Source organism: Protopterus annectens, chromosome 4.part0, assembly GCF_019279795.1.
Source record: "Protopterus annectens isolate FY-2018-M chromosome 4.part0, PAN1.0, whole genome shotgun sequence".
In the NCBI taxonomy this organism is placed as follows: domain Eukaryota; kingdom Metazoa; phylum Chordata; order Ceratodontiformes; family Protopteridae; genus Protopterus; species Protopterus annectens.
This window is the reverse complement of record NC_056733.1, coordinates 926,232,037-926,257,112: the sequence shown is the minus strand read 5'-3', so window position 1 is coordinate 926,257,112 and position 25,076 is coordinate 926,232,037. Positions and strand designations below refer to the sequence as shown.

The 25,076-nt window shown below is 40.1% G+C and overlaps 1 protein-coding gene across 1 annotated transcript in view; it reads left to right on the top strand.

Annotated features, from left to right (window-relative positions):
- GCN1 (GCN1 activator of EIF2AK4) overlaps nucleotides 1-25,076 on the top strand; it is a gene marked incomplete in the record, with an annotated part of 2,100,248 nt that overhangs the window by 1,898,652 nt on the left and 176,520 nt on the right. Inside the window, 1 exon segment of the mRNA XM_044068902.1 lies at nucleotides 10,417-10,610. Within this exon segment, the coding sequence (XP_043924837.1) occupies nucleotides 10,417-10,610 (194 nt within the window).

The following is a 25,076-nucleotide window of genomic DNA, read 5'->3' as shown; positions in this document are numbered from 1 at the left end:
GTCGATGTTTGAAGACATCGACCATATGTTTGATGTTTTCAAACGTCGATCTTGTATAGACCCCGATATTTACATAGGACTGAAAAAGAATACAAAAACAATAAACGCGCACTAGCTAATAATCTCAACTAAATAAATAACATAAACGAAAACACGTGAAACACAAACACTAGAGAGAGTTAGAGCCCATTTGAAGAGTTTCAATGAGAGAAATGACTTTTTTCGCCAAGAATTGTTGATAAAGGGCTTGGGATAAATCCTGGATTCTTTGATCTTGGTTTCCTTAGGCGCTGTTTCAGTAGAGAGAGGAATTCTTGGAGAATTGGCGGAATTCCATTTCCTAGTGATATATTTTTTAGCAATTGCAAGTATTGTCCATAAGAAAAACAAGTTAGCTTTAAATATTTTTTTTTTATAAATGTCTTTGAATATTTATTGACATTTGATTACCATGAAAGTCTGACTGGTAGCAGTCCATTTTCAGGGGAGGCCTGGGGAAAAAAAGCTCCAAATTATTACAAAACATTTTAAGAACAATAATTTTACAGTCTTCAAAAATAAAACGTCTGCAGTTTAAAAAAAATGATAAATTAGACATAATTTAAAAATATTGGTTAAGAATCGATACAAGGTATGGAAATCAAAATCTAAACTAAATATAGTAAAAGTAGTGAATATGGTAACAGATAAAGCAACTGGAATTGAGATCTTTAGAAAAGGGTAAGAGCAAATTATACAGGAAAAAATGGGAATAGTGGGAATAGTGCATACAAGGGAGGAATGAGCTTTAAAAGACGGCAGGACTTAAATGAGCTGTGTGATAGGAATGAGGTTTAAAAGACGGCAGGACTTAAATGAGCTGTGTGATAGGAATGAGGTTTAAAAGACGGCAGGACTTAAATGAGCTGTGTAATGTTTGACTGGAAAGGATTAGGTGGATTATAGGTGATGTATAATGTTTGTAACTAGGAGTGTGTCAGTGTAGTTTGTGATGTGAGATGTTTGCAACTAGGATTGTGTCTGGTTTGTTTTCATTTGTATAAATGTATGATTACCTGTGTGGTAGTAGTTGGTTTAATGTGTATGTTTCTTTAAAAAAAAAAAAGCAGGAGTTAAGTAGTTTATACAGTGTTGCTTGGGTTATATGATACATAGCAACATATCTGAAGTAAAATGTTTGTTAATTATAGTGTGGTTACTGTTATATGAATGTAAATTTGCAGGTCTATATTATTTAAGCGAATGCTGTTTAATCGACCCAATAAAGTTGAAATCCCGAACACACGGAACAGTGATCCCCCCCCTCCCCGGGAAAAAAATCAGTGGGCCATGTTCAAGACTTTCCCATTTCTTCCAGTGTAGTTCGATCCTGGAGTTGGTATATTTAAGTAGGGTGTGTGTGGGGGGCACAGCCCCCCACAATGAGGGGATGTGGGGCAAAGCCCCCTCACTTTATTTTGTTTGGATTTTTTATTTTATTTTATATTTTTTTACGGATCAGCAATTTTTTTCCGTGGGGGAAAAAACTCTCTGTTCCATGTGGTCAAGATTTAGGGATTTCGACTTTATTGGGTCGATTAAGCAGCGTTCGTTGAAATAATGTAGACCCTAAATCTGCTGATGTCTCAAGTGATAATTCAATAAGTGTTTTAAAAAAATGGAAGCAAGGTATATGACTATCATTTATTCTTTAGAGAACTTTGACATATTGTAGCAAAAGTAAAGATAATTTAGTGTAATACAGACAGGAATTTCAATGTGAAGTAAAGGAAAACAGGTTTATGATATATTTATAGAGAGAAAAGAGAATTAAGTGAAGGAAAAAGAGGTTTATGATATATTTATAGAGAGTCAGAGAAGAGAATTAGATAGCAGTAAGGAAGTAAGTGAAAAAGGGAGAATAAAGAAGTATAAGGAATGAAAAGGTACTTGTTCACATTGCCTTGATGCAGAGAAAGCATTTGAGAGAGTAAGCTGGGATTTTGAGTAGGGTAATGGAAGCACGTGCATTCCCTGACACAATAGTAAGATTAATTAGGAGGATATGTGTGGGACTGTCGACAAAAGTTAAAGTGGGGGGGGGGGGTGGCGTTATTTGCAGATATTATTTTGTACCTGATAAAACCAGAAAATGATATTTCTAGGCTGTGAAGCATTCTGAAACCATTTCAAGTCTTTTCAGGATAGAAAATTAATGAAGGTTTCCTAGGGCAAGTAAATACTTGCACAGCATGGGGAATAATGCCCTTTTCCCCACTGTAGTGAGATCCCGGAGTTTGTATATATATATATATATATATATATATATATGTTGGGGGGGTGCAGTCCCCTCCTAAGTGGGTTTTAGATAAGAACAGTTTGCTGTAGTGTAGTCTTCGGCAAATGTTTATTTGCCCTGGGAAACAATTTCGTCTTGGTATTGTGGTCTTCAGTCTTACGGAATTTCGGTGTGTTAAACTAGACCCATATACATACATATATATATATATATATATATATATGTGTGTGTGTGTAGAAAGAGATTGCTTTGTATAGATAAAGGTATATGAATGCGTACACACACGCAAAATTCATGATCATCTCTTTAGTCTTCAAAACAAGCAGTTGGACATTGTTGCATTGTCAGTGGCTTAACAAATAGAATATATGCCTTTAGTGTAGGAGGATCATAAGGTAGTGAGTTCTATTCCCACCCATGTAATTGGATTCATTTTCTGACACTACAGTGCAGCATAAGAGGGCATTGCAGTCCTGGGTGTGCCATCCTTCAGATGATATGTTAAACCAAGGCTCCATATGCTTAAATTCGTAGTAGCTCAGGTGGATGTAAAAGATCCCACATCATCTATCGAAGAGGGTAGGGGGAGATCACCGATGCCCTGTCCAACTTTCCACTGGTAGTATAAATACCATCTAGGTGTGTGACCCAGTGGGACTAACAAAGTCAACAAGGGGTTGATAGATAGATAAATCACACTATTGGCAACAGTGCAGTTTCTTAATTGATTATTCACCAGTTAAAGGAAAATAAGTTATACAGTTTGTAGTTTCATAGTGTTATAGATGTTTCTAAAGTGAAAAACAGTTATTTGAAGCCCGACAGAATTGTTTATTGGTAAAAAAACAATTCAGTTGCCAAATTACTTAACTAATTCATTACATCAATCTCCATGCTTCACAAAGATGTGTGTGTGTAAGTGATTATACTTCACTGGTTAACTTCAAAGCTTGTTATGATTTCTTGAGCTGCCAGAGCTCTTCAGACATGCACACTGTCGATGAGTGCTGTAGTCCAAACTGCTCTCAGCTGTAACACTGTAGCGAAGATTGCCCTGGTCGCAGTTGTGTGATTGTGGAGTTAGGTTATATAAATAAGAAATCCAATATCCCTCTCTGTACCTCCCTCATTCAGCCCAGTGTAGAGTACAGTGTTGTCTCATATGCCTTTTCTAATCCTGTCATCCATCTTGAAAAGCCACAGAGGTTTTTGACCAAGAAAATTATTGGTTTAGAGTCACTAAGCAATCTTGCTAGACTGAAAGCCATCTCACTGTATTCCTCCTCATACAGGCTTCCTCTGGGCTATAAAGTACCCCACGGTGCTTACCATCTCATCTCTGCTTCACTTACACAGCATTCCTCACGCGGTGAATTCCCTAATTGCCACATCAAGCAGTGCAATACATTGGCTACATTTTAGAGCTGTTCTGGACAATTGGATGGACAGTTGTAAATTCATGCTTAGGGCATGTCGCTTGGCACTCATGGACTGGAGAACCTAACACAGCCAGTTATTCTTGGACATAGCAGGCTGGGCTGCACCATGGTTTTCTGGACTGTTTGTCTATTAATGTACCTATGAACCTGTGAGGGGTGTAGGGACAGAGACGGATGATAACATAGCCATGTGTATATGTGGTACTGTCTCTGGACCTGTAGTGCTAGCCTCCAAAGAGGTCATACCAAGGGCTTTGGCAGTAGCTGATTCGCAGTACATGGTCTGCAAATTATTCTTTCTTATGTCCTTGCCTTTCTTATGTCATTGTCATTCCGCTACAGTCATTCAAAAGCTTGTCATTAATTTCACCTTTGCTTCTGTCTAAGATGCTTTACCAAGAGTTTACATTTTGAATATCTGCTAGCAGAGGCCGTGGATAATGTCATGGTGAAGTGACAGCGAGTGCATGGCTTTCTTTGAGTGTCACAGCTCTGTAGAGATTCTTCACAATGAGTCGTCCTCCAAGTATGGCGCAGTTCTGACAACTGTTCACCTTGTACCTTAGGCCTAGACAGAATAAACAATAAGAACAGAAATCGTTGTATGGGATTTACTTCCTGTAATCAAGGCAGTTATTAACCTTTTCAAATACTTTTATCAGACATTCATAACCACTGTTAAGGATACTGAAAGATTTCCTCAACAGGGTACTTTTCTGGATCCCTTAAAGTAAGTTGCCACACTGGACTTATGATGCTTGTATAAACATTTACTTTGCAACTAATGCAAGATAGATTTGAAGATGGTTTTAGCCAATGTCCCTTTTATGCCAACGACATCCGAGTGAGAGGGAGTGTACAGAAGCCAGGTGGGGGAATGTAGAATTCTGGAATTCACACCTGCTCTCCATCAGGTGGGGGAATGTAGAATTCTGGAATTCACGCCTGTTCTCCATCAGGTGGGGGAAATGTAGAATTCTGGAATTCACGCCTGCTCTCCATCAGGTGGGGGAATGTAGAATTCTGGAATTCACGCCTGCTCTCCATCAGGTGGGGGAATGTAGAATTCTGGAATTCATGCCTGCTCTCCATCAGGTGGGGGAATGTAGAATTCTGGAATTCACGCCTGCTCTCCATCAGGTGGGGGAATGTAGAATTCTGGAATTCACACCTGCTCTCCATCAGGTGGGGGAATGTAGAATTCTGGAATTCATGCCTGCTCTCCATCAGGTGGGGGAAATGTAGAATTCTGGAATTCACGCCTGCTCTCCATCAGGTGGGGGAATGTAGAATTCTGGAATTCATGCCTGCTCTCCATCAGGTGAGGGAATGTAGAATTCTGGAATTCATGCCTGCTCTCCATCAGGTGGGGGAATGTAGAATTCTGGAATTGACGCCTGCTCTCCATCAGGTGGGGGAATGTAGAATTCTGGAATTCATGCCTGCTCTCCATCAGGTGGGGGAATGTAGAATTCTGGAATTCACGCCTGCTCTCCATCAGGTGGGGGAATGTAGAATTCTGGAATTCACGCCTGCTCTCCATCAGGTGGGGGAATGTAGAATTCTGGAATTCACACCTGCTCTCCAGCTCCCTTTTGGCAGGAATTCCTAGTTTCATGACTACAGCAATGAATATACACAAATATCTACAGTTCTGGTTAATTCCTAAGGCAGCTATAATATGCAAAGCAAATCTAGGAGGAGTTTGGATGAATTCATAAGAGGCCACGTTATGGAGGAGATGTCTTTGAATTGGTGTGAAGCTTAATTTCAGTATGTGAAGGCTGTTTAAAGAAGCAGTGTGTATCGGGCAGTAGAAAGTTAGGCTAGAGCATGCAAACAGTCAAACGTATTAAACAAAACAAGATTGACCTAGGTTGTGGATATTAGAAAACTACAGTAGCAATTGTACATTAGGGACAGTAGTTTTCCCTTCATTATTAGCAAAACGTCATTCCTTCCCATATAACTGTTATTCATGTTGTATATACCTGAAAGTCTGGGTTGTGGCTGAAAATGGTCTGTGGACCACCACACCAAACTGCTTAACAAACAAACAAATGAAGGCGTATTGTAGGAATATAGGGACTAGAAACCCTCCATGGCTTTTGCTAAACTCTGCGACCAATAGGTAAGGAAAGGTTTAAATGCTAATGTTAGTCTGGATGTGGCAAACCCTAAAGTTTTTGGCAAGGATGGGTAAAAAAAAGGAAGATTATAAATGACGGGTTTAACGGGTGCATTGCCACCTGGAGGGTGCAGTGTTGAAAATGTTGCTGGGTGTGGTATTTTGGTACCTTTAGAACGGGATCCTTTCCAGTGAGCAGTTCATGGAGGCTGCTGTGATCATTATGTTTGGAGGGCAGAGTTCATGTGATTATTTGTAATGAGACTCTCTGAAGGCAACACAGACATTTCAAGGCCACATGCTCTGAAAGGTACCTATGTTGGGGACTGTTGTGGCATATCTGGTGTCCTTTGCAGACCTGTGGTGACATGGTAGTGATGCCATTTGGAACCCTGGTATGTCTGGTTTTAAGTTAGAATGGAGGAATTAGTCTGAGAGTTTGATGTTTTTGTGAGTATTGTGCTTGGCATACACAATGCATGAGGTTATTTGTGGCAAGAGCCTTAGATTAATACAAGTGTGTTATGGCAACGTATTCTGAAGGCACTGTATCTTGTGCTGTGTTTGAGGACCTGAAGTGCCAAAATATCCGATGACATTTGAGTGCCTCTCTGAAACACAACTGTTATTGCCACTTTGATCATTCTGTAGACAGTATAACCGCTTCCTGTTGAAATGTTGGCACTTGCGCAATGCCGGGTGTCTAAAAGCCAAGAAAAAAAAGGATTGAAAACCTGGAGAAGAGCGAATCTTGAAAATCACTTTTCTCCATACAATTTCTTCTTGCAGGAGAGGACAAGCCCCCCACACCCCAAGAACTTGTGTATACCAACTCTGATTTCACCATACTTCGGAGAAGAGGGAATATTCCAAGAAATGGCATCTTGGACTTGGTATATAGAAGTCCAATCTTTCGGCCATGCAGTTTCCGTGTTTCAGGATTCACTCTAGCAGATCCCAGCATTTCAAATGGTTGCCTAGTATATCGGGGACCATGTGTGACTGTATAAGACATGGGAACTACTGTTATTTGGTGCTCCACAATGACGTGTTTATTTATTGACATTTATTGCGAAAGTCTGACTCAGTAGGTGCCCATTTTAAGTGAGGGCCCTGGAAGTGAAGCTCCAAAGTATTACAAAAACATTTTATGAACAATACTTTTACAATCTTCAAAATTAATAAAAAAAATTGTACCAAATTAGACATAATGTGAAAACTTTGGTTAAGAATAGATGCAACTTCCATGTGGATGTTTGTGTTTGGTGAACTTTTAGCCAGTTTAGAGAGACATTAAAGGTAAGTTAATGCAATACAAACAAGAATTTCAGTATGAAGTGAGAGAAAAGACATGGTTGTGGCATATTTAGAGAGAGCGCCTGGAGAGAAATTGATAGAAGTAAGGAAGTGTGTGAAGAAAGAGTAAGGTGTAAAGTTTGAATAGGTACTTGTTCATATTTAAGGATATTGCTTATGCTGGGGTTGAGCAAGAACAGATTTTGGCTAGGGAAGTCTTTCAGAATGGTTTTAAAGGACTGGAGGGAGGGTATTGGCCTGGTGGATACAGATAAGTTCTAGACCTTAGCAACATGGTAAGAGTACAGACCATGGCCAGCATATTTTATAGGTTAGTGGTCAGCGAGGAGTTTTTGGTCATTGGGTTATCATAACCTACTAGGAACATAGTTGTGTAGAATGTTTAGTGCCAAACAAGCAAATGGATGCTGGATAATTTTCTAGGTGGTAAGAAGCTGTCTATGTGTTAGTTGATGGGGTAGTTCTAACCAGTTTAGTTTTTTTATTGCTTTACAGTGGTGGGTTGTGAAATGGGGTATTTGCTACAAATTTATCAACTTTATTGTAGCTCAGGTTTTGAATTTTGTGATGCCTAGAGGTTAATAAGGATTGGGAGCATCAGGGAGTAGTGAGGGCAGGAGGTAAGTATTAAGTGTAGTTTTATTTGGCTGTTGGTGGTGATCAGATCCCATTTGATACAAGATACCTAAAGGAATCTGAACCTCTCTGAATGTGATCTGCTGGCCCATTGAGATTTTTTGCTGGTGCTGCATCTAACTATTTGGGGCTTTTTCCTAGATAAAAATATGAAGCCCTTTAGGAGAATTGTGTTTTTTGTCTTGGAAACCATTTGGTGACAAGTTTTCTGTTGCTGTTTTGGACCCTGTGGTAGAAGGGATATTTGATGCATTTTAGTACCATTTGGACAGTATATTGCGTTGTGGAGCTTGTGTCTTGTTTGTCAGTTCATTTGGACTTTTCTTTTGAAAGACTATGCAGTGCTACTTGACATAAGAAAAAAATCTCTGCACAATAAGCACCCTACCTGGTGCACTTTTGGACGATGAAGATTTGACATTATCAGCAGTTTTGTATGGCTAGGTCCCTTGACAATTGACATTTGTTAAGTTAGCACATGCCTTCTTGAAGATTTCAAAGTTTTTGGTATCTGTAGTCATAATGTCATTTGTGTCACTGGAAAAGCTAATGATGCAGTTTAAATTCCATACCCACACATTGTGTTCTCTGCTTTTCTGAGCAAGTCAGTTTTCAGGCCATATCTGGAAAAAAGTCGTGTCAGGATATCTTAATTTCAAGCTGTCTTGCACTGGGATGAGTTTCATAGAATGCATGTTTCCTTCTGCACTAGTAGGTACATTGGGGGGGGGGGGGCTCTAGTCAGACATGTATCTACATTGTGCTTTAAGCACTACATTGAGGACTTTGGTAAGGGGCACAGTCACCCTACTGTCAAGGCAGGAAATTGGGGTGGGAGTATACAGTCTCAGCCTACTGTTGGGGCAGAAAATGGGGTATATAGCATCAGCCTACTTTCAGGACAGTAAAATGGGCAGTACACAATTGTTATCCTACCTGTATCAGTAGCTCAACAGGTAGCCCACTCGTCTTTGGTGTTGAAAGATGAGAAGGCTGTGGGTTCTGTTCCCTCTTCAGGTGGTTGGATTAATTTTCCAGTATTGGCACTTTGGCACTGCAGTGCTGCATATGGGGATGCGTCCTCCAGATGAGACATTAAACTGAGGCACCATCTGCCTGAGTTGGTGGCAACTCAGGTAGATGTAAAACATCCTATGTCACCAACTGAAAAAAAAGTAAGTGAAGTTCCCAACTTCCCTGACCAAATTTCCCACAGTCAGAATGAATACTACATTGGTTCTCCCCTGAAAAAGAGGACACTTCCCTAGTAGGAATAACCCTGTCAACAAACCATAACTAAATGCAATAAAAATCTTACTGTCAGTGCAGGAAAGTGAGGGTTTATATAATTTTATCCTACTGTCAGGGCAGTAAATGAAATATACACGGTTTGCCTACTGTCACGGAAGTAAACAAGGAAGTGTACAGTGTCTGCCTACTGTCAGGGCAGTAAATGAAACATGCAGTGTATGCCTACTGTTAGGGCAGTAAATCAAGGAATTGTATAGTTTCTGCCTGCTGCCAGGGCGGTAAATGAGGAAGTATACAATGTCTGACTACTGTCAGGGCAGTAATTGAGGAAAGTATACAGTGTCTGCCTGCTGTCAGGGCAGTAAATGAGGACCAGGGCAGTAAATAAAATATAGTGTCTGCCTACTGTCAGAGGAGCAGATGAAGGACGTATTCAGTGTCTGCCTACTGTCAGGGCAGTAAATGAAGGACGTATGCAGTGTCTGCCTACTGTCAGGGCAGTAAATGAAGGACGTATACAGTGTCTTCCTACTGTCAGGGAAGTTAATTACGGAAGTATACAGTGTCTGCCTGCTGTCAGGACAGTAAATGAGGAAGTATATAGTGTCTGCCTACTGTCAGGGCAGTAAATGAATGAAGTATAGTGTCTGTCTGCTGACAGGGCAGTAAATGAAGGAAGTATACAGTTGTCTGCCTGTTGTCAGGGCAGTAAATGAGGGAAGTATACAGTGTCTGCCTACTGTCAAGGCAGTAAATGGAGTATATGGTGTGAGCTTACTGGATGGGCAGTGCATGGATAGTGTACAGTGCTATCGTAATTTCAGGGCAGTAAGTAAGATGTGGGAAATGTTATTCTACTGTCAAGGGATTAAATGGGAGGTATCTGTAATGTCTTCATACTGTCAGGGCAGTAAATAAATAGGAGGAGTATACAAAAGTGATCTGCTGTTGAGACAGTAAATGGGGGAATTTATGTAGTTTGAATTTACAGGCTGAGTCCCAACTTGTTCGGATAGTCCAAGTTCTATGTATGATCCAGATTGTGTGGGAAAATGCTTACATATATTTAAATGAGAATGCAGATTTAGTAAAGGGTGAAACAGTTTTCCCTTTTTTGATTCCCAATAAAGCATTTGTAAAAAAAAAAAAACTCACTTTGTAAACTTCTGTAACTCTGCTGCCTTGACATGGTATTGTGACAAGCCAACTCTTAATTTAAGTGTTTAATGGTAATGGGTCAGAGTTTAACTGCTTCAGTTGTCAAGTTTAACCTCCTGATTGTTGTCTTTTTTTTTTTTTTTTCTAAGAAAATCTATCTTTTGCTTTGCATTTATTTCGCTGACATTATGATTTATTTGTTTCTACAGGTAGGCATTGCCCTTAAGCCATTTCTGCCACAGCTGCAGACGACTTTCACCAAAGCTTTGTTGGATTCCAACAGAACAGTTCGTCTGAGGGCTGCTGAGGCCCTTGGCAAACTGATTGCCATTCACACCAAGGTGGACCCATTGTTTACAGACTTGTTAAATGGAATTCGCACTAGTGAAGATTCTGGAGTGCGGTATGTTGAGCCTGTGTGTGTCTGTCTTATTGTGGAAATACAAGATTTGGCTTTATTCTAGAAATATGAAAGAAATACCGCTCTGATTGGGCCAAACTGACATTAACAAGTACTTAATTTCATAAACAAATGTCTAAGTTTTAAAATTTTTGTATTATATTTTGCAAGTAAAACAGTGTAGAAGTAACCCCATTACATGGAGTGCATGTTACTGTATAGATGTCAGTCATTAAGTGAATCATAGGATCAAATTGTCATGAATACACACATGCTGCTTGTTCAGTAGAATATGGAGAACTCTTGTTACAATACAGTGCTATCTTTAAAGAAAACTAAGAAACATAAAGTCTGGGCAGCCGTCAAGCAGCATGGTTTACACGTTCTGCAGCAGAAGTCCCAAGTGGTGTCACTACTTCAGCTGTTGACATACTCAAGCATTTAATATTATGGTCAGTTTTTAACACAACTGTACTCTCTTAAAATGCAGTTTCTTAAATTGTACCAAGGTGAGTTACACCTGTGTAGTACAAGACACACTCGTTCACAATATCATGATTACACATTGGTGCTGTTGGAATACACAAAGCAATAACCAATGTTGATGCATAAAACTCCGTGGCTTTGCATATTGATAGATAACCATGATTCCTCACAGAAGAGAGAGTGTCAAAGATTTATTGCCGCCAGCTCCCCCCCCCCCAAGAATAAAAACATATTTCATTCTATTCTATACCCTCTTTTGCAGAGTTAAGTATATAAATTCTCACTTTAAAAATGTTCAGAATCGTATTGTGATCCATTTCCTGTAATACCTACATGAACCTTCCCTTAACCTCACTGTATAATTCTTCCCATGTTACTGGCCTTCAAAGGGGTAATTAGGGTGGTTAAGCAGTCTATAACTTTCCTGTAATGCCTACATGAACCTTCCCTTAGCCTCTCTGTATGATTCTCCCCATGTTACTGGCCTTCAAAGGGGTAATTAGGGTGGTTAAGCAGTCTGTAACATTCCCCAAACGCTTCTTGTTTCTAATCAGGTCAAACAGTGATGGATTTTTCATTGTCTGGGATAGTTCAGAAACAACAAAAGGTCTAACATGTAGACGTCTGGTTGGTGGGTCCGTCTTCCATTCTGATTCAGTTTTTTTCTCGGTAGCTCTTGCACTTTGTATGATGGCTTGTACAAGTTGAATTTCGATCCTCACACACATTAGCAAACACTTCCATGTTTGATGCATAAAAAATAAACATTCTGAGCATCTTTGTGGCCTCCAAATCTCAGGTCGATAACCACAGTGTTATTATCTCTTCCACGTGGAAGAGTGTATGATGAAAAGCAGTGCTGTAACAGCCAGCTCTTCCATGTGTCCTCCTCAGGCATGGATCGATGTGAAGGTCCCACAACACTGCAGTTCATGGTCAGAACACTATAAAAAAAGAGCAGTGTCTGTCGAACTTCCCAAACAGAGAGTTGAACCTCCCAAACAGAGACATCCAAAGCAGAATTGACCCTCCAGTCAGTGTTTTTTCCCTTGGAGTAGCATGCCCCATCCCTCTCTTCTGCTCCATTGGTTGCCTGAGCTGCTAATCGAACCCAGGTTGAGTGGGTTGTAATCAGGGCTTTATCCCACTATGTAGCCAGAGCAGCTCAGTCTCTTAAGTGTTGACTGCATTGTCTACTGCTGAGGGATGAGTTTATGCCTGTATTCTTTTGTAGAAATCAAAGAGCCCAAAGATGCATTGTTGGCTCACTTCTAGGTAAATCCTCCATGGATGTAAGTGGCATTTATCTCCAGTTAATCTGCTGGAGTTCACTGCTGTCCAGCATGCTGCCAGACGGCAATGTGTCTGAATGGATCTACTTCATATGTTTGACACTTCAAAATGCCGAATTTCATATGGCCGAGACCATATGATCAACATTTGAAATTTCGAACATATGAAATAGAAAAGTAAAAAAACAAAAAACACCTACCTAAAGATGGCTAGCAGGGGGGTAAGCCCCCGTAATATAAATATACCAACTCCGAGATCGCACTACAGTGCAGGAATGGAAATCTTTCCATTCCGCACTGTACGGAGATGCCGGTTCCGCATTGTCAGCATTTCAAATGTCGATCATATGGTCTCAGCCATATGAAATTCGGCATTTTGAAGTGTCGGCAATGTGAGAAGGGGACCTGTCTGAATCATTCAAATGCTTGTTAATGGGTACTTAAGGTCAAGGACTTTCCTCTAAGGATCTCTCCTGTGGGTGAGCAAGTTAAGGTGAAACAGATGCTGTGAGCTCTACTGAGTTTTTCACACTTCAGTTCATAGTTCAAGACCTGGACCTCAGAGATATTTCAGTTCCAGTGAGAATGTAGGTTTTAGTATGCACCCTTAGCATGAGTTAATGCCAACACCATACTAAATGAAGGTCTAATGAGTTCCCCTACACTGCACTTGTCAGGTGATGTCTGTCCATCTGTCGTGCATGGCCTTTTTGCATATTTGCTGCCTCTACAGACCTCAGTATGAACTTGGTGTGTAGCTGTTGGTGAGGACTCTCCTGTTCAAGAATTAAGGACCTGGAGGCCAGTATCGCTGGGAAAGAAAAGAACAGTGACTCTTCTGTATCCGAAAGCTCACCCCTTCTCTAGAGAAATCCTATGACTCATGAAACCCTCCTTGGACTAGCCTGTAGCCTCTGTGACTTCCCTGTAGAAGTACCTGAATATGTATCTTAGGAAGGCAAAGGAACCTTTGGTCATCCTTCATAAGGAGCTGGTCATCAAGGATTCTATTTGCGCTGCTTGCTGGTACAAGAGTACTGCTGTGCCCCTCCCAAGATGCAGCTGACTCCAGGCTTATTTAAGCAGTTCATGAGTAGGAAGCGTTAGGCTAACCCCCATATGATTTCATCAGTGTAGCACAAGGTTCAGAGACCCCGGCCCTTTGCCATCGGACAAGGAATCTGAAACTTTGGGCAGGCTTCTTGAGAGTTCACTCTGTTTGCCATGTTGAAACTGTGAGCATAACCATCAACCTTTTATCTCAATAGCTAGAGAAAGAGGCCCCAAATCAGGAACTCTTTTTAAATATTATCGGTTACCTACACAGTTGATAGGAAAGTGTGTGTGTTATGTATTTGCTAAAGAGTAGAAATTTGTAACTAATGTCTCTCAGCAACTGAAGTTGTTTTGCCACAGAAGGGGAAATTTTACAAGGGACAGGGCAAAATTTAGACATTTGTAAGGTTCATCTCACCAGTTCAAATTTAGTCATTCCTTGTGAACCAGGCACTGGAGAAGACTTACCTCCCTTATAGAGTTCAGGGATCAAGGATGGAGCTGTTTAGGATCATTGATGGCTTCCATGTAGCCCATTGAATATTTCAGTGTGAGGACTCGTCAGATAAGACTGCAGAGGATGGCTTTGGCATACATTGTATATCCATACACATTAGTGCAGAAATTCCATTTTTAATACCCCTTTCAGGTGGGAAGTCATTTTCAGCCTGTCTTATCAAATATTTTGTTTCATGAAATCTTGAAGAAAAAATAATCTCTCAGCACTATGAAGGGCCTTTATGATCTTCAGCTCCCTCTATCTGTTCCTGTTGCAGACCCAGCTGACTGCAGACGTAGCAGTTTCTTCTTGGACTGAGTGGGACTCTGAAGTGTTTCACAGTCTTGTCCACACTGAACTGTGTGATCATGGTACTGATTATGGAATGGAGCATCTCTCCAATTTTGCCATACTTTAGACAGCCATCAGAAAGGACTAGGGGGTTCTGGGCATGGTCCATCCTAATTGTGGACCTGCTACATTCTTGCAGAGGACCTCCACTAAAAGACCAGGGCGTTTCCTCTGAGCTTTTGGGACAAACCCAGAGCTGACTTCCAGAGACTATTCCTCCTTTGAAGTGAAGCCAGAGGTGGTGATTCTACCTCTTTCTGCAAGGGCCAGCTGACCCTTCAGGGGTCACGCGTTGCCGTGACATTGTGTCTGCATGATTATGCTGACCATAATGGATGCAATTGGGCACAATAATATCTGGTGATACTCACAAGAGATTCCTTTGATTTCCTGTGACGGGGTATCCCTTCCATTACCAGAACTGCCTCCTTTGGACTTCACTGTGCAATCACAAAGGTATTGGCAGAACCTTGCATATAATTTATTTATTTATTTTATTTTACATTTGTTGACCGGGCTAGTCTAACTTGGATATATGTCCATTTTCAGCAGAGGCCCGGGGAGAAAAGCTCGAACCATCAGCAGTGACAAAAAAATACAATAGATAGTAATAGTGAAGTGGATTACAGTACATTAGCTACATAGTTCAGAACAAAAGTTTTACAGAGTAATTTAGTAGGTTTAAGCTAAGATTAAATACAGAGAACAAAAAAACATGAAATTAAAGAATTTTTTTTTTTTTTTTTTTTTTTTTTAGTACTACAGATAGGTGAGATAAAACAGTAGCGTAGAGAAGTATGGAGAGAGCAGGAGGTGAAAGAGATAGCAGTCCGGATTAGAGCAGGGACACAGCCAGTGAGTTGTAAGATATTCTTTCAGATGCTTTTTAAACAGAATAGTGGAAGCAAGGGAGGAAAGTTCATTAGGAAGCTGGTTCCAGATTTTCCCTACTGTGTTGGTGAAAAGTGAGTCTCCAGCCTTATTTGATTTAATAGTGGAAACTAGAAGCTTATTAGCTGAGCATAGTATAGCAAGATTTTTGTAGGGTGAAATCAGGTTAGTGAGGTTAGGGGTATTTTTAGGGTGGTAAAGGATCTTTTGGGTGATAATTTGTTGATAAAGTAGTTGGTTCTGCAGTTCTAGCCATCCCAGTTGTTTTAGGTTAAGACAGTGGTGAGTTCTAAAGGTGGTGCCAGTGGCAAATCTGGCTATGTTATTGTAACTGGTGGAAAGTTTGGTAAGGTTGTTTTTTGATAGATTGGTATATATTGCCGAAACATAGAACAGGGTAGAGATAAGGTGGGTCTGGGCAATAGTTATTCTGTCTGAAGGGGAAAGGAGGGGTTTGTTTCTGTAAAGAGTGCCTAGTTTTTTGTTGACTGACTTTATAGTAGAGTTAATGTGGTCATTAAAACTAAGGTTATTATCAATTGTTACTCCTAGTAGACTGGTTGAAGTGTCTGGGGATATGTTAGTTGCATTGTTAGAGGTTAATGTGTAGTGCAGTTGAGGTGACTTATGAGTTGGAGCAAAGAGCAATAACTTTGTTTTTTGGGGGTTCAGGAGGAGGCAGTGTTGCATGAACCAATTTTCAACACTGTTAAATACTGTTTGGGTGAGAGACTGGAGAGAGGTTATGGACTTAGCTGAACAAATTAAAGTAGAGTCATCTGCATATTGTATGCAGGTGGCCTGAGGAATTTTGGTATGTAGGTCATTAATAAACAATGAGAAGAGTAGGGGTCCTAAAATAGAGCCTTGGGGTACTCCAGTGTTCACAGGAAGGGATTTTGAAAGATTATTATCCCACAATACTGCTTGTTGTCTGTTTTCCAGATAGGATTTAAACCAATTTAATGCTTGTGGGTCAAGAGATTGGGCTTTTAGAATGTCTATAAGGATATTATGGTTGACCATATCAAAGGCTTTTGAAAGGTCAATAAATAATGCAGAGGAAAAAGTGTTATTGTTACGATTGTTGTTTATGGAGTCAGAAAAGGATAGAAGGGCAGTTGTTGTGCCATGGAAAGGCCTAAAGCCATGTTGGCAGTTGGCAAGTAGATTATTTTGGAGAAGGTGGTTAAGTAGTTGTCTCTGTATGCATTTTTCCATTATCTTAGCAATTGGAGACAGGAAGGCGATAGGCCAAAAGTTGGAGAGTTCAGTAGATGACCCACCCTTATGCAGAGGGATGATGTGGGCTACTTTCCAAATGGAGGGGATTTTGCTTTATAAAATTGTTCTATTTATAAGGATGGAGATGGGATAGGCAATAGCTTTTGCTGCTATTTGCAGATATTCAGCTGGGAGACCGTCAGCAGAAAGGGGTGCATGGTTTTAGTTTTTGAAGGAGTTTGCAAATGAGTGATGTAGGTACCAGTTGTCTTTGAAAAGTAGGAGATGGAGTCTTTGTGGTATTTAATGGGGATGTAGTAATAGGTGGTAAAGTATTGGCTAGGGTTCGAATGGCTTCAGTAAAGTAGTTATTAAAGACATCAGGAATTTGGTTAGAGGTATTTTGGTTGAAACCTGTAGGGGCAGGAGTTTAAGAATCTCCATTTGTTCCGCTATCTGGGTGACTGGCTGCTGTTGTCCCCACTGAAGGATTTATGGTGGTATTTCTAAAGTTAGGTTCTCTTGGAATGATTATAAATGTGTAGAAACTCTCCGATCCCATGTTAGAGAATCATCTTTGTTAGTATAGCACTGACCACTCTGGTGTGGGTCATTTCTGCCACACAGGGAGAGCCAGAGAGTTCATGAACTTGTCATCCTGAAATGAGAATGCAAAGGATTGTGCAGAGTTAGGCCCTTCTTTTGAAACTGGTTGATGGCTTCCATGATTTTTCATAGTATCTTCTGCACACTTCAAAATATGAACCGCACTTGTTAGGTGTCATTGGTACCAGAGCTACCATGCTGTTAAAAGGTTTCTCCTGCTGCTCTTCTGGCAGGGGCCACATACAGGCGTCACTCACAAAATTTGACTTATACTGGGAGTTGAAATTGGTGGATTTGCTGAATTTCTCCATTTTTCTCATTTTATTCAGACTGCAGACTCAGAAGTCATGTTTGGGTTAGATATTAACACCCTGAAGATCAAGCTGCTAGCCGTTGGGGAGAGTGATGCTCTCCCTTATCTGCTTGGTGCAGTAAAGTAAGTGGGAATTTTGGTGGCTGCATTCTCCATTCCGTGGCAGAAGAGTCATGTGTGTTACCCCCACTATTCCAGCTGATTTCGTTCTTCTCAAACTTCAGACAAGACTAAAACGTAATTGTTGTATTCCCATTGTAGCGAAGAAGGATATGGTTTCAGGCTCCTCTTTTTTTTTTTTTCTTTTAACATCTTTTTTAAATCACAGTTGAAATGATACATACATGAATAAAAGATAAACCACAGTGATATTTCCCACTGTTTTCAGACAGTATACATATGTTTCCTTTTTATGATAATTAATTTCAGCATTTCATAATTTGCTCAATCCCATTGCCAATTCTTTGATCTCCTTTGCAGTATTCAGTACTTCAGTTATAATTGGTTTAGAATTTGATTGCCTTTTTCTAATAACTGCATTTTTAGCAGCCAACAACATTAAGCTTAGTAATTAATATGTGGTCCAGCTCAAAAGAATAATTTCCTTAGTTACAACTATTCGCTCCCCAGCATTTCTGACAAAGTATTCAGTAGTGAGATTGATAAATCTGCCAACTCATTATACACCCAAAAAACACATTCCCATTTGCATCTTTCTTTCACAACACACCTCCATCATTTGCTGTCTACCTGTGGAAAATGTTTCTGAAGTCTTCGTGGGGCATAAAATACCAGTGCAAACACTTTCAAGCACAAATCCTAAACCTGTACTTTGTTGCATACTTTGGATCCATGTAGTTGTCTTCCCATTGTTCTTTTGTAGATTGAGAAGAGAAACTGGAAAAACAATATTTTCTAATCTCCTCTTATTGAATCTTATAATCTGGTAATGTATTCTGGCCTAACCTGCATTTACTGGTAGTTTTCCACATACCCTTTTCTGAGGGTTTTTTCTGACCCGCTCCGTTCGCCCTTCAGGCTCACTTCGCTTCCCTCCCCTACTCTACCCCCAAATTCCACCCACCCCTACTACCTGTACTTTTATCTATCCTAACTCCTCCACCACTAACCCTACCCATTAATTATTTATCTCGCCCTAATTACACCACACCCCCTTACACATACTAAACTACAATATGACACACCCCACCCAACACGTGCAATGCCTAGCATTACTGACTTTCCTAACCACCCTCTGATACCTAACACAACTCACCCATCCCTCCTGTAACCCACCCTTACACTGTACATCCATAACCCAACAACTCTGTCTACCCTCTTTCTCTTCAATACCTTCCAAACTCTATCCCATCTTCATCACCTTATTATTTAAACTAAAAATCCTCTCAACCCTTGCCACACCTACTTATCACCACCGCTCACAAAATAAATACATCTTCCACCCATACCTTAAATCTCATTATATTACTACACACACAAATCATCTACTAGGCCTACTCTTCCCCTCTCTGTCTGGTGATATTCATCCCAACTCCGGTCCCAGCAACGCCACACCTAACCATACACCCACACACATCCTCAATCCTCATTCCATCCACTTTACCACACTAAATGCACAAAGTGTATGTAACAAAATCCCCAGTCTCCATGCGTGGCTCTCACATAATCACCCTGATATCATAGCCGTCTCAGAAACCTGGCTCAAGCCTAACATAAAAGACTCAGAAATACTGCCCCCTGGCTATCAAATTGTACATAATGATAAAGGAGGTGGTGTAGCTATCATCTACCCCACCTCTTACACAGTCACACCTTTTACCACCCCCATTCCAAATTTCTCCACATCAGAAATAACAATAGCCCACCTAAAGATCAATAACTGCAAATCATTATGTGTCGCAGCCATATATATCCCCCCCAGCAATAACAGTAGTCCAGTACTAGAAGATATTCTTTCTTGGTTCTCTTCCAATATTAAAAATGAAGCCTTTATTCTCGGCGACGTAAATATCAACTGGGCAGATATCATTTCTCAACCCCCTTCCCAAGCAATCAACCTTTAATTTCTGCCAAATCATTCAGTATCCCACTAGGCCTAACAAAAACAAAAATGGAGACTCTGCTACCATCTTAGACTGGATTTTAGTATCTCACCCTAATATAACATCTCCTCTTCAGGTATCCTTCCTGACCCTATTAGTGACCACATGCCCACCTTCCGCCACCCATCTCATACCCATAAACAACATTACTACATTTAAACTCGTAACCTCTCTAATTTCAACCCATACTTTTTCACTAACTGTCTAGACCAAACAGACTGGTCTCTCCTAAGAACCCTACCCCTTGACAACACTATTACCCATTTTAACGAAAACTTCTTGAAATTACTAAACAGCCTCGCTCCACTCAGGACCAAAAGGGTCAAGTCACATATTTGTCCCTGGTTATCAAAAGAGACCAAACAAACCATGCTCCAACGAGACAAAAAAATGGAAACAATACCATAAATGTAAACTACCTAATATTGTAATAGAATTTAAACAACTCCGGAATACCGTAAAAAAAACTAAGCAACAAAGATCGGAAATCATACTGTTATACCAAGCTTCAATCTGAGCACCCCAACACCCCAAAAAAGTTCTGGAATACCGTCTCCTCTCTCCTTAACCCTGGAGACAAAGCTAACCCTTGCCCTAACCCCAACCTCTCTGACCCTGACATTGCTTCCTCTTTCAACAACTTCTTTGTAAACTGTATAGCTAAACTTACTACCTCCTTTGCTCACCCACCACCTAACTCTCCTGCACTGGCACCCCTCCTTTCCACCATTACTGACCTTCCTACCTTTAACCTCCACCCCATCCCTACAAGCACCATAAAAAAACTATTACTCCAGCTAAAACCCCGTAGTACTGCCGCTGATGATCTACTACCTCTATACCTCAAACTAGCAGCTAACAGCATAGCCCTGCCAGTTTCCATACTTATCAACAGATGTATCCAAGAGTCCATGTCCCTTCTATATGGAAGCACGCATTCATCATTCCTCTCCACAAAGGTGGCAAGAACAATGACACCACTAATTTCAGGCTCATCGCCATCCTCTCCCCAGTATCAAAAATCCTGGAAAAATGCATCCACTTACAACTAATGACACATCTGACACACAATAACCTCCTTACCCCAACTCAACATGGCTTTCGTCCTGGCCATAGCACAATCACTGCCCTGCTGTCCTTCCTGGAATGCATTAACCAGGCCCGTGACTCTGGCAAGTTAGTGTCTACCCTATTCCTGGATCTATCCAAAGCTTTTGACACCAGATCCCACCCTATCCTCCTATCTCAATTATCCTCTCTCAACCTTATCCCCCTTCTCTGTAGCCTGGTTCTCTGGCTACCTCTCCAATAGACACCAAGCTGTAAAATGGAGATCTTTTATTTCCACTTCCTTCCTACCCCCACAGGCATCCCCCAAGGATCTGTTCTCGGCCCCCTACTCTTTAACATTTTTATCAACAACTATCACCATTCCATCCCTGATACCTCTCTAATTCAGTATGCAGACGATTCCACAATCATCTGCACTGCTGACTCTCCTTTAGACTTGCAGTTAAAAACACAATCAGCTTTTACCAAAACAAAAACCTGGGTGCAAAGCCATCACCTAGTCCTAAATGCTACCAAAACTGAGCTAATGATTTTTGCTCCCTCCAGAGCCACCACATTCAGTAAAGCCTCTTTTTCTATACTAAGTCAAGATAATACCCCTATTGAAATTGTTTCATATACTAAGTTACTAGGTGTCATCATCGATGAACACAGAAAATTTGACATCCATATTAATACTGCCATCAAAAAAACTCATCAAAAACTAGGTCACCATTTCCTCACCCCCCCCCCCCACCAAAAAAGCCATTGCCTCCTCCCTTCCCTGTATACGGTGCCCCTCTGTTCAGTAACATTCAGCTTGGGTTACAGTCCAAATTAGAAGCCTGCTACAATAAAATATGCAAATTCACCACACACTCCAAAACCTCATCTCATCACTGATTCTCTCTTCAACCCCTAAATTGGCTAGAACTGCCAAACTACCTAAAATTCATACAGCTAACTACTGCCCACAAACTCATCTTCAAGCCTTCTAGCTGCTCTTCCCACTCCACCACCTTAACCCCTTGTATCCCAAATCGCCCACTAAGATCAAAAAGCCAAAACCTCCAAGTACATAAACCATTACGACCTCCCGGGCAATTCCTGCTTTCTTACTCCCTATGCAAACTCTGGAACTCACTTCCATCCCATCTCCCTAAGTTTAAATCCCTCTTACACTCGTACGTGTCCTGTAAATGGATGTGTCCCTGCTCCGTCCCTACTTGAACCCCAATCTCTTCCCTGATTCTCCCTACTATTCCTTACAACTTCCATCTGAGTTTTCTTTCTCCTCTCTCACAAATTCTACTAACGCTACCCGACTGTTCTCTACCCTACTTTACTGTACTATATTTTTCTCTTTCTGAACTCCAGCCTTTGACATACATCGTCCGCAACTGTTCACTTTACTAAAGCTTTTCTCCTTTCAGAATGTTCCATAGCCTAACGAATATTTTACCCATTTCTACTGCACTTGATGTAAATACTACCACTTGTACTTTTTCTTTGCCTCTAGGTAATTTTCACCTTTTTGTCTTATTATCTCACTTTAACATGTATGAGCTATCTATTATCATCTGTACTGTAATTTTTATATTGTAATTTACTTGTTTTATATTGTACTGTTTTATATTGTAATTTGCTTAGTTATGGAGCTTTTCTCCCCGGGACTCCACTGAAAATGCATTCTTCTAGCCCAGTAGACTTCCCCGGTTATCAAACTGAAATGAGTAAATAAATAAATTGTAGTTAGTATGCAATATTTTATATGCCCCAGTAGTTATCCCTTTCTAACAGCAGCTTCTGTTTTAGATGCAAATAAAAAATTGAACAGAGATTATTTTTTCACTTGGCATTCCCCTATCTCATTCTCTTTGCCTATATTCTGTTACCTTTTCCTCATAGTGAAGGTAGTCTTTAACCTGCAGTCCAAACTCCTGCAAAGTTTCATCCCACTCTTTTACCTTTCTCTCTCGGGATATTTGCTTCTGCTGGTTTATTTGCTAATTTTCTCCAGTAAGTTTCAGCCCCTTTTTACCTGTTTTCTCCACCTCTAATTGCAGTCATTCCTATTGGTAAAATCTCTTTTCTCCATTCTCATGATGGCTTAGCTTTTAGAATACTTTATGCTACTTTTATGAAAAAAATATTTTGTGTAGTTGTTATTCTCCTTAAGGACCTGCATCCAAAATCCTACTCTGTACGTATTTGTTGACCCCTCCCCTTTAATTATTGTTCCTTTCCACTTTGATTTATGACCCTCTGCTTGAGTTATGTATGTAAACCATAACTACGTACTGTAAAGTATCCTTCCATAAATATTTCCACATGTGCCTTTTCTTGGTTGTCACATTGCTCTAATACCTCTGTCAGATCTATGGTCATTTTCCTTGTCATAGGCTTCCTAAAGTTGGCAGGAATCCTTTCTGTTTTCTGTTGCCCAAGTCGTGTTTAAAGTTCTTTGTGTTCTGGAGTTATCAGAAATGCTTGCTTAACAGCAACCACTGCATATTATCTGAATACTCACTTATTTTCCCTTTAGCACTCTATAGTGTCTCCTCCTCATTCTCTTTCTTCTGCAATACTTTAACCTTTGTCAGCCACTTAAAGGTGTTAATATTTCTTCTTTGCCATATCAGTTTCTCTGTTTCTACCATTCATTGTATCCCACTTACTAGCTATCTGTTCCACAGAAATTTCTGTTTTTTCTAACAACTCTTCAGTCATTTCCACTACCCATTTCTTAAATTCCTCTTTTTAACATATAAATGAGAAAGTGCCAGTGTCTCATTGTAGTTCATTACCATTCATTGTTATTGATGTATGATCTGAAACAGTTATTGGATGTGTATCAAAGCTTTTTCAGATGCTGCTGTGAAGTATAATTTCTATGTAGTGTAGTCCGGTTATTGTGCCTTGGGGAATAATGTGTAAATTCTATCTGAGTTTCTGCTACTGAATTCACATCTTCCATACTAAGTATTCTTATATTTCTTTAGAAACCTACCCTTTTTGTTAGATTTTCCCTTCAAAGTCCCCCTGATACATTTTCACTATTACAAATCAGTTTCAGTCTTCCCTATAAATAATAATCCCTGCTGAAAACGTATTTCTGTCAAAATCCTCTAAAGATTTTTAATATTTTTATGTGAAATATAAATGCATTGCATGCCAGCGTAACCCCCTCCCTTGCCAAGTAATCCTTTACTGTCACAGATGTACCATTATTGCTTGCTTTTTTTCCTCTTCTAGCACTATTGTAGCCCCTCTAGCAATCAGTATTATGACTCCCATTTCTCTTTGTCCCTGATATTCTGTTGAATCTGCCCTGAAATCCTTTCTGTCAAACTCACAAGCTCAGTTGTATCCAAATGTCTCCTGTAACATTCTTATTTGTGCCTTACACTTCTTAATATAATTCATTGCTCTTTTTGTCTGTACTTGCAAGGCCATTTGCTTTCCATGTTAATGTTGACAAAGCAGCCATTCTGATTTAAAAAAAAAAAAGAAATAGCTTCACAAATTACACATGACAGTTTTCTTGACTGTGTTTCCAAATTGCAGCTTGCATGCATGCACTAATGTTTGTCAGACTGATCTTTTATGCATTTCCTGTTTATCTCTTTTTCAAATCCAGGTCACATTTTCCCAGACGTTTTGCTTCAGTAAATTTTCTAGCCCCTTTTAACTCAGAGCAAACAGAAAACTATATACACTTTCCCAAATGGGAGTTTACCCTGTCATATTGTGGCAGATGCACCCACAGACATTTTCTAACATTAGATTTAGTCATGCCAAAGTCCTGTATTAGAACTTGTGTCCCCATTTGCACAGGTGGTGCTATCTGTCCTTGTCCTATCTCTGTTCCCCTTGCATGCATTCAGTAAACCATACCTCTCAACTGTCCAAATTTTTGCCTCATAGTTTTGGTCTGTTCCGCATATAATTTGTGGTTTTCTGACAAATCACTGGGATAATCTGAGGATTGAAGTCACTAAATAATGACATACGTTTGGGTTTCAGACTTCAAATCCTCCAGAAAATGTATATTAACACAAACCCTGTTAATCTGGCTACTTTCTAAGTTTATTAGAGCATTATTTAAAATCAGTACCTATTTTTGGGCCTTTGCCCCCTCATTTTCATAGGTTCATAGATTAGTACTAAGCTAAATGCCCTTGTGAGCCATTTTAAGCCTAGCCAATTATCCCTTGTGAGACTCAAACCCTGCACCTTATGTTTGTAAGGCAAACAACACCTTAACCATTAGGCCACCCTCCCAACCCCTTTGTCAGCCTTTGTCCAGATGTTTTGTCCTAAGAGGGTTCAGAGTTATGCAGTAAACCTCAGTTTTTAACCTTAAGAAAAATGTGCATGAACTGGTCCTAAATAAACTAATTTGTGTGCCAAGGATGCTGGGGAGACAAGTGCTTAATAGACTGCTCACTTCCTACAGTTTCAGACTTCATTTTATTTTCATTAAACTGCTTGCCCTGTAAATGCTAATTATAACATTTGTTGTACATGTAGCACAGAACATATTGTTTATATTTGTTTCTGATTAATAGCTTGCAC